At 36.3% G+C, this 10,447-nt stretch overlaps 1 protein-coding gene across 1 annotated transcript in view; it reads right to left on the minus strand.

Annotated features, from left to right (window-relative positions):
• Positions 1–453: 453 nt before the first annotated feature.
• ralgps1 (Ral GEF with PH domain and SH3 binding motif 1) overlaps positions 454–10,447 on the minus strand; it is a 112,890-nt gene continuing 102,896 nt past the window's right edge. The window contains exons 13-21 of the mRNA XM_016448603.1: positions 8,791–8,917; positions 7,693–7,847; positions 7,275–7,323; positions 6,939–7,019; positions 6,624–6,729; positions 2,213–2,305; positions 1,815–1,920; positions 848–939; positions 454–751 (exon numbers count right to left, since the gene is read on the minus strand). Of these exons, the coding sequence (XP_016304089.1) occupies positions 722–751; positions 848–939; positions 1,815–1,920; positions 2,213–2,305; positions 6,624–6,729; positions 6,939–7,019; positions 7,275–7,323; positions 7,693–7,847; positions 8,791–8,917 (839 nt within the window). The 3' untranslated portion in view covers positions 454–721. The remainder of the gene's footprint in view (positions 752–847; positions 940–1,814; positions 1,921–2,212; positions 2,306–6,623; positions 6,730–6,938; positions 7,020–7,274; positions 7,324–7,692; positions 7,848–8,790; positions 8,918–10,447) is intronic.

The following is a 10,447-nucleotide window of genomic DNA, read 5'->3' on the forward strand; positions in this document are numbered from 1 at the left end:
TGTATAAATTAACTTGAATGTATTATGAAAAAATATGGATAGGATTAACAGTAGTATATTTATAAACAAACATTAACTTAGATGGATAAATGCTATAAAAATGGCTGCAATGCATTAATGAATTCATTATCATTATCTTCCAAACAACTTCAAACTTGCTTCCAGCTAAAATATGAGTCCTCTATCCATGATATTGCTTTTTCCAGTGAAAAATTCTGAATCAGAAGAGAACTACGCTTAGATCAAGCGCTGTTTACAGACTTTTTCACTGAAGGAAGTGTTATTATGGATTATGAACTGGTATTTTGGCCAGAAGCGGCACCCATTCATTACAGAGGATGCATTGCTGAGCAAGTGATGTGATTCTAATTTGACCAAATCTGTTCTGATGAAGAAACAAACTCGTCTACTGTGCATCTTGGATGGCCTGAGGGTGGGTGGGTATATTTTCATGTTTGAGTGAGCTATTCCTTTATATCATGCTAACAAATTGAACCTTATTGTAAAGTGTTACCACTAAACTGAAGACACAAGGCCATCCTCTCTCAGTACAGCTGTGTCAACAATGTCTGAAACACTTTTGGACTTTTTCAACAGATACAGCTGCCACATTTCCAACTATGTTAGGTCCAGCATGCTGCCCCCTCGCATAAACTCTTCTGCAATGTCTTTCTCCATGAGGTTTATTCTCTTCATCTGTATTCCACTTCCCAAAAAGCAGCTATTCAAAGGACATGAGGTTTGCTGGTATCTGTGGAAAACAATGTGACATTCCTGCATATAACGGTTAATTACACATATTTATTTTACATGAGAAATTTTGTGTCACGAATCACGATACACTTACCTGTGGTCTTGTACTCCTGCACGCCTCGGCTAAATGTCTGTGCCAGATAATCGCAGAGAAACGTGATCCAGTCTGGAACTTGTAAACATTACCTGAACCACAGATTAAAACAATTGAACTTGTATGGGTTTTTTCAAATTAAGTTGTGTGACATTGCAAATCTGCCATTTATAAAGCCATAAAGTAATTTGCTGAATCAACTCTATGTAGCAATGACTCATTTTTTATGTCAAATATTTTCATGTTTAAACAAACCATCTGGACTTGGTCATCTTTCAGTAGAAGATCATTTGTATACATATCAAGGTCTACATGAAGCCAGTGCTCACACATCAAGATAATGCTGTTTGATTCAAACTATTTCCTGGAACCTCATCAGGATATTACAGAACTTTTTTCTCTACATTTAAATGGCAAATACGTTCAATGACAAAACAGATAACACAACAGCTGACAGACAAAAAAAAAAAACACACAAAAAAAACAAGAGCATCATGATCACTTTTAGATGATCTTTCACAATGTTCCAGTTTTCTTTCATTTCTGAAACCTACCAAATTGAAGAATTTATCCATCACCTGCCTGCCGCTTACAATGCCATACTAAGTGAAAGTACTCCAAAAGTTTCTGATTCACACCTTCAATCTGGGAAGTGGCATGACATTTCAGTGACGGTTGGTGAGAGTTTTAAAATGCCACACAATTAAAGCATTTTTTGTGATTGCGAAACGATGATTGCGAAACGAATGTTTGTTTTGAATCGAAATATAAAGTATAAAAGCACAAAAGCATTTTTATGTCAAACATTTGTATGTCGTATGCAGCAAATGAATGAAAAATAGCCATAAACATTGTTTTGTAGCTATTTTATCACAGTGTGAAACAGTTTATGTTTGTGAAGAATTATATTTTAAGTCACATACATTATATGTTCATGCATGAGTTGTAGACAGATGAAAAACAATACCTCTTTCAGGATCAGTAAGCTGGAAAATATTTGGATGTTCAGGGTTTTCTGGCAGAACCACCATCCAACCTGTGAGTGTGATCTTTTTACATGGCCTGGATTTATACTTAAGACAAAAAGGCACAATTACAAGGAGGTTAAGCCAAGTAAACTTAATTTAAGCTTGAATTCAAAAGAGTACTGGAATTTCCCTTAGCATAAATAATCTAAACGATAAGTTCTTAAAGCTGAACTGAATTAGATTGGTTGAAATAATTAAATAGTTTTAATTAGCATAAACATAGGCAACACTTTTTATTTTTATTATTCGACCAGTTAAAGTCTGACTAATAGCTTAGATGGCACTTCATAAGTAAAAAAAAAATTGAATTGAATTGAGAGAATATTTAATCACTCACATGTCTTCGCTCATTTGCTCTTAGAGCTTTAGAACCAAAATAGATGAGAATGGAGCCAGATAGGACAATCCAGTAGCGCTTCCAGGATGAGAGCTGACATGGAAGAAAATAAAAGTGCAAATCAGCTTAAGAGACAGACCAAGTGCTCTTCTCTAAAAACTCAAACAGACATGACTATTTTATGTACTGTATATCCATCTTTATTTCTTTATTATTAACTATCAATTGGGGCAGTCACACTGACATTTAGACCTCCAACAATGAAGACCTGGCCAAGACAGGCAGCACTACAAATGGTTTTGGACGTGCAAAATAAAATGTCATGATTGATTACATATTTGGTTTAAACATCTACACAGTAAAGACATGGATTCTGCCATTTATAATGGATTTAACAGCATGTAAGCCACATAACTGATGCACTGATAAGAAAAAAACAGGTGATATTTTACTATTAAAATTAGTCATTTTTACAGTGTACCTAGGGCAAAAGTTTTTATTGTACTTGAAAGTCATTTGTAATATTTATAATAACAATTATAATTGTAACTGTTGTTTTTGAATATATTTTAAAATGTAATTATTCCTGTTATAGCAAGCTGAATTTTCAGCAGCCATTACTCCAGGCTTTAGTGTCTCATGATCCTTCAGAAATCATTCTAATATGATGATTTGCTGCTTAAGATTTAAGATTCATTATCAATGTTAAAGGGGACCTATTATGCAAAAATCACTTTTATAAGGTGATTGAACACGTTGTGTGGCTGCAGTGTGTGAAAACAACTAGCTTGTTATGGTAAAAATCCACCCACTCATTTTTTTTATAATCTCAATAACTATCTCTCAGAACAAGCCATTCCAGATTTCTCCCTAGGTACACGTTACCATAGGGGAAAAAAGCCCTGCCCATTTGTGACACTCTGACCTATTAGCATAGACACAGTTCTGAGTGAGAAGCAGCAGTTACTGGAGATACACAATCCCTGCGTTCCATTCGGAAGGGCTCATCCCTATGCCCTAATCCCTTCAAAGGGTTTTTCAGTTTTTGATGGGATATATTCCATTTGGAATGCACCACATGTCAGCGCCAAAGAGGCATTACGAGTGTTGTGTTTTTGCGATGCACCAATGAACATAGGAGTCCATCTGAGCTGCTAAGGACACTGTGCTGGACAAAGTCTGATTATGAAAGTGGGATCAATACCAACGCTTTGTGTGCGAATGTCAGATCCAGACAAAGTAAGCGCTTTATATTGTTTTCAAATTGCCTTTCTGAAAAAGCTTCTTGGCACTCTGTAAGGCTAATGGTTGCTAAAGCTACCATTGTCTCTGCCTGTTTTCACTGATGCTGCCTTCATGTGCTACCAGAATGATCGTAAATAGGAATGCGGTAGTTAAAAAAAGCATATGAAAGCAATGTGAGTCGATCGCTTGAGAGTTTCTGACAGTTTCAGTTTGCCGGTGTGCTGGCAGGAGCATTAGCTTTTAAAGCTCCGCCTCTTCTGAAAAGGGGGCTGGGAGCACCAGCTCATTTGCATTTAAAAGGGCAAAGACAAAAACAGCGCGTTTTGGCTCATACCCTAAAAGTGGCAACTTAAACAAGCTATAAAAATGATCTGTGGGGTATTTTGAGCTAAAACTTCACGTACACACTCTAGGGACATCAGAGACTTATTTTACATCTTGTAAAAAAGGGGCATAATAGATCCCCTTTCATGTCACACTTATATTCTGTTCTTTTTAGTTTTCATGAACTTTTGTTGTGTTTTCATTCCTCATGTGTTCCGTGACCCAATTTTTCCCTGTGTTTGATTATGTTAGTCAGTTCACCTGTGTCCTCCTCATTAGTTGATTCTCCTCACCTGTCTGTCCCTCATTAGCACCCCTACTTTAGTTCTAGCCTGTTCAGTTGTGTTGCTTAATATTTTTGTGGAAACCGTGATACATCTTTTCAGCATTCTTTAAACAGAACTTTCAAAACAACAGCATTTATTTGAAATATAAATCTTTTCTTACAACGGAAAACTCTGTAGTGTCACTTTTGATCAATTTATTGTAACCTTGCTGAATCAAAGTATTAAGTTGTGTACTTTGCAAGTACTCATGCTTTGGCTTGTCGACATAAAATAAACCCTTTTTGTTTTTTCCTCATTCTATCAAAATTTTTCAGATTTGGCATAGTCACCACATCTTTAATATTTAACTCATAAGTGTCCAGCATTCTGGCACATAGAAAAACCAGACAAATGGCAGGACATTCTATCCTAAGGATATTTTGTAACTGAAGATGTACCAGTGTGCAACACTGTATTGTATATGCCTATTTGTAGGATGGTATTCTGTGAGATTCTTGCCATGCACTAAAGATCACAAACAAAAACAAAAAAGAAAGAAAGAAACAACAAAACCCTTACTTGGAACTTGCAAGGCAGAGTGAGTCAGAGATGTTACCAAACACTGTAATTATACAGGTGCATCTCAATAAATTAGAATGTCATGGAAAAGTTCATTTATTTCAGTAATTCAACTCAAATTGTGAAACTCGTGTATTAAATAAATTCAATACACACAGACTGAAGTAGTTTAAGTCTTTGGTTCTTTTAATTGTGATGATTTTGTCTCACATTTAACAAAAACCCACCAATTCACTATCTCAACAAATTAGAATACTTCATAAGACCAATAAAATAAAATTCACTAAAATCTTTTAGTGAATTGTTGGCCTTCTGGAAAGTATGTTCATTTACTGTACATGTACTCAATACTTGGTAGGGGCTCCTTTTGCTTTAATTACTGCCTCAATTCGGCGTGGCATGGAGGTGATCAGTTTGTGGCACTGCTGAGGTGGTATGGAAGCCCAGGTTTCTTTGACAGTGGCCTTCAGCTCATCTGCATTTTTTGGTCTCTTGTTTCTCATTTTCCTCTTGACAATACCCCATAGATTCTCTATGGGGTTCAGGTCTGGTGAGTTTGCTGGCCAGTCAAGCACACCAACACCATGGTCATTTAACCAACATTTGGTGCTTTTGGCAGTGTGGGCAGGTGCCAAATCCTGCTGGAAAATGAAATCAGCATCTTCAAAAAGCTGGTCAGCAGAAGGAAGCATGAAATGCTCCAAAATTTCTTGGTAAACGGGTACAGTGACGTTGGTTTTCAAAAAACAAAATGGACCAACACCAGCAGATGACACTGCACCCCAAATCATCACAGACTGTGACACTGGACTTCAAGCAACTTGGGCTACGAGCTTCTCCACCCTTCCTCCAGACAAAACTTGCTCTCATCTGAAAAGAGAACTTTGGACCACTGGGCAACAGTCCAGTTCTTCTCCTTAGCCCAGGTAAGACGCATCTGACGTTGTCTGTGGTTCAGGAGTGGCGTAACAAGAGGAATACGACAACTGTAGACAAATTCCTTGACACGTCTGTGTGTGGCGGCTCTTGATGCCTTGACCCCAGCCCCAGTCCATTCCTTGTGAAGTTCACTAAAATTCTTGAATCGATTTTGCTTGACAATCCTCACAAGGCACACTTTTTCCTTCCACTCAACTTTCTGTTAACATGCTTGGATACAGCACTCTGTGAACAGCCAGCTTCTTTGGCAGTGAATGTTTGTGGCTTACCCTCCTTGTGAAGTGTGTCAATGATCGTCTTTTGGACAACTGTCAGATCAGCAGTCTTCCCCATGATTGTGTAGTCTAGTGAACCAAACTGAGAGACCATTTTGAAGGCTCAGGAAACCTTTGCAGGTGTTTTGAGTTGATTAGCTGATTGGCATGTCACCATATTCTAATTTGTTGAGATAGTGAATTGGTGGGTTTTTGTTAAATGTGAGCCAAAATCATCACAATTAAAAGAACCAAAGACTTAAACTACTTCAGTCTGTGTGCACTGAATTTATTTAATACACGAGTTTCACAATTTGAGTTGAATTACTGAAATAAATGAACTTTTCCACGACATTCTAATTTATTGAGATGCACCTGTACTTGATTGCTTGTATATGATTCCATGCCAAGATTTTAAAATATTTCTTCATACGTTTAGTAAGGTCAATCATGGTTGGAAAACATTTCATGTAATTATAAAAGTCATTTGAGCAAGGCCTTTCACTTCTGCACACGAGAGGCAAGTCATAATAAGTTGTCACTTAACTATGCAAACTTAATAAACTTAAGGTAAAATCCTCAAACCACAAACATATCTAGATAAAGTCTACAATACATTTCATGTTTATACTGACAATAATCTTAACTTTATATAAATGAGAGATTTACAAACGCATCAAAGCCATATCTAATCTAATAAATTCATCCAAGTTAACCTATTGATCATAAGTGGGCTACAGGGTAAAAATACTGGCTCATGTTTAACATTTAACATTTTACAGGTAAATTTTACTGCACACTTACAGTGGGTTTTTTACCCTCCTTCATCAGTGTCTTTCTTCGCAGGGGCCCTTCAATGGTTATACTGCTCAGAGAACTGCATTCATAGCTGGAAACTGCCCCTGGGGTACTGGGGAAGCAAGAAAATAATTTTTTTCCTCAGGTCATATAAAACACTGAGATCAATATGTCCTGCAGCAGAACAACTCAAGTATGTGATGAGGATATGTACAGTAAATCAAGAAGGAAACAAAGATAAGAAGATTAAAATAATTGTTTAAGAAAGACAACAGCATTAACTTCAGTTTTTAGGGACACAGGTAACAGCTATATTCCTACCTATAAATATAACTTCTACTTCTGGGAGAGTTACAGATTGGGACTCGCCAATTTGGACCAAGTGTCGCGTACATACGTCCTCTGAAAGTGGTCAGGAAGAGGAATGTGTTTTTCATTTGTTTTAAGAAAACGAAAGCGTCACAAATAAATAAGAAACATGTTAACAGCTGAGATTCTGAACAGAGTTAGAACTGCAAATGTTGTTAATGTGTTGTGATTTAAGATTGTGTATATATAAATATAGACCTGAACTCAGAAAAAAAACTAAACAGAAATATAATAAATGCAATTAATTTTCTATTCTAATTTATAATCATGATGTATAATTTGCCTTACCTCTCAACTGTACTTGATAATTCATCACTAAAAGAGCTCTCTCTACTGCCTGCAGACAGACCAAAAAAATATGAAGGTCAGGACAAAACAAAATCATTTTCTTTCTCTTAGAATAAATGAATGAAAGGTGGTGGCAGAAATATTCCATGGTGAAGATGTCAAGTCTATTTTGAAAAAAATCAATGTGGTGTTTGTGAAAGACAATAACCCACTGTAATAACAAAGGCTTGAACACTACTGTCATCTAGTGGTGAAAAATCATAAATGCAAACACAGTTTCAACACAGCAGTCATATTTTATGGTGGTAAAAGAGAACACCTTTAAATTAGGATGCAGATATCCTAACACATTAATCTTGTGTTAGTGGGACAAAGACTGAGATATGAGGGTGTGTATAAGAGGAATAAACTGTAGTACCAAGTGAGATGCCGTTGGTAAATACTGAATCGTGTGTGTGGTTTCTGACAGGACTGTGAGACTCTAAGAAGCTGTCGTCCAGTAGGTGTCGAGCCTTTTCTTTTGCAGGGAATGTCGCACTTTTACTCTCCACCACACCAAACTGGCACATCATACTGAGAAGAGATGACAGAATTGAAACACAAAGACAATCAGTCAGATTAGGCACCGTGTTCCCTTGTAAAAAAGAAGTGCACTTAGTTGTATTGAATATGTACTTGTAGTGTACTTCAGATGTTGAAAGTATATTTCTACTTGCAGATAATATAATATTAATGAAATAAAAGGCCTCTTAAGAGTACCTAAAGACTAAATGTGTTGACTAGCATACTAAAGCACATGTTTGATATTACATTTGAAGTTAATATATTTTAAAAGCACTAAATTGCAACATCATTATTACAACTGTGTAATTACAAATATATTTAAAATGGCTTATAAGTCATTTATTCACCCTCAAGTTGTTCCAAACCTGTATGAGTTTGTTTCTTCTTTAGATCATAAAAAAAAAGATATTTAGAAGAATGTTGGTCTCTAAACAGTTGCTGGTTCCCATTGACTTCCAGAGTATGGACAAAAATACTATAGAAGTCAATGGGGACCAGCAACTGTTTGGTTACATTCTTCAAAATATTTTCTTTTGTGTTCAGCAGAAGAAAGATATTCATACAGGTTTGAAATAGCCTGAGGATGAGTAAATGATAACAGAATTTTCATTCTTGGGTGAACTATCCCTTTAACCATGTTTTAAAAGATAAGTGAAATAATTATGAAAATATAAAAAAAAGTACTTACTGTAGGCCCTACTTAAGTGGGTCAATAAAGCACACTACAGTTCAGCTAATTGCATTTAACATAAATTTAAACTATAATACATACATTTTCACTCATTGCTATTAATATACAATTCAGTGTCTGTTCAGTTCACACTTATGTATATTACATGTATACTATTTTTGAAATAAACTCTTTTTAAACGTATGCTAAAGTGTACTTTTTCACACTTGTCATATGTGTTGTGAGGGGTGAACTTTTCTCATAATGTAGTGGGATACCTACTTGTTCCCCAGACTGTGGCTCTTCCTGTGTCGGGCAGGAGGTGGTGTTGGAAGGTGGGCAACCACTGATGTATCAGGACAGGTTGGTCGTCGGTTATACCGCACTGAGACAGACTCTTCTGAGGGTCCTGTACACACACACACACACACACATTTATACTTATGACAACACTTATACCTCCAAGTAAATACGGTACACAAACTCACATACTAATTGTCATAGATCTCCTTGCTTATTGAAAAAGTTATATGTAGACCGGATCTGCATTCGTAAAGCCCATTCCCGTGCTATTCAAAACTAACAACCATAAAATGCTTACTAGCACCTATTAAAGCTGCATGTGGATAATTATGGCTCTCAGAAGGCTAACATTTGAAAACAGTCCCATAGTTCCACAGCAGAAAGTTAGGCTTTGTGTCAAAGAGGATGGCTCATTTCTCAACCCAGCCACAGTATTACCGGCCTGGTAAACAAGAATACCACTCCAAAGTAGCAAAAAATAAGCGGACAGCCAGTGAAAATGTTCCCTGCAGTCATGTTTATAGGCCTTTTCCACTGTAAAGTCAAACCAGAGGGGGATGTGTGGCAATGCTGGAAATGGCTTTGGATTATTATTAGGAGTATGTTAATTATGACATTCCCCACTGTCTTTTATAGTAGGTTAATAAGTCTCATAATGGGTAAGAAGAGCCCTTACCTAAATGAAACCAGACTTTGTTCCCAACCAGGGGCGGATCTAGAAAATAATTTTTAGGGTGGCAATGGGGTAGCATGGGGTCTATGAGGGGTGGCAACACCAAAGCAAGCCCCCATGCATAGTTTTTGGGGATTTATGGTCTGACATACAGTTGTGTTCACGAATATTGTATTACCATTAAGTAATCATCTATAGGCTACTGTTTAAAATGAAAAATAAATAACAACATTTCAATATCCATCATGGCACCAAGTCAATACACAATAAAAAAACTTCCAAAAGGTTATAAATGTTTCTGAGCTTGTATCACCAAAGAAGACATGCGGTTCTATTAAAATTACATAGGCTACTTAGATGGTATAAATCACGTTTTAGTGCAAGTTTAAGAGCAACAAAAACTTTTGAATTTCCTAGCATTAGAAATAAATACAATAATATCAAAGCACTGAAACGGGATCAGTTTTGAAAACAATGTTTGATTTTCTGTTATTAACAGAGGTGGGAATGTCTGTAATCACCCAGAACAAACTAAAGTATATCAACCATATACTCTAGCAACACCCCAGCAACTGCATAGCAAGAGCCTAGCAACCACCCAGAATATCCTAGCAACCAACTAGCAACACTTTAGCAAACATCTAGAACATCTACAACTGACCAAACCATTTACGTTTTTAAACAAAACTTTAAGACAAGCCAGCATAAATTTGTCTTTCAAACTTTTCAATCTAGTTATTACAGTTTTTCTACCAGTTTTCTACCAGTTTTCAACTGCTTACACACATTTTCAAAACTTTTCCTCCTTTTTCAAAACTTTACACACAACTCCAAGAATTGCACAAACAAAATGCAAAATGCCTCACATCTCTTGCAAAATGAAGCACTGCATTCAAAATATCACAAACACATCTCAAAAGCAAACATTTGCAAACACCTTTGCCATAATATTAATTCCTGTTA

Source organism: Sinocyclocheilus anshuiensis, unplaced genomic scaffold, assembly GCF_001515605.1.
Source record: "Sinocyclocheilus anshuiensis isolate Anshui unplaced genomic scaffold, SAMN03320099.WGS_v1.1 scaffold451, whole genome shotgun sequence".
Lineage (NCBI taxonomy): Eukaryota > Metazoa > Chordata > Actinopteri > Cypriniformes > Cyprinidae > Sinocyclocheilus > Sinocyclocheilus anshuiensis.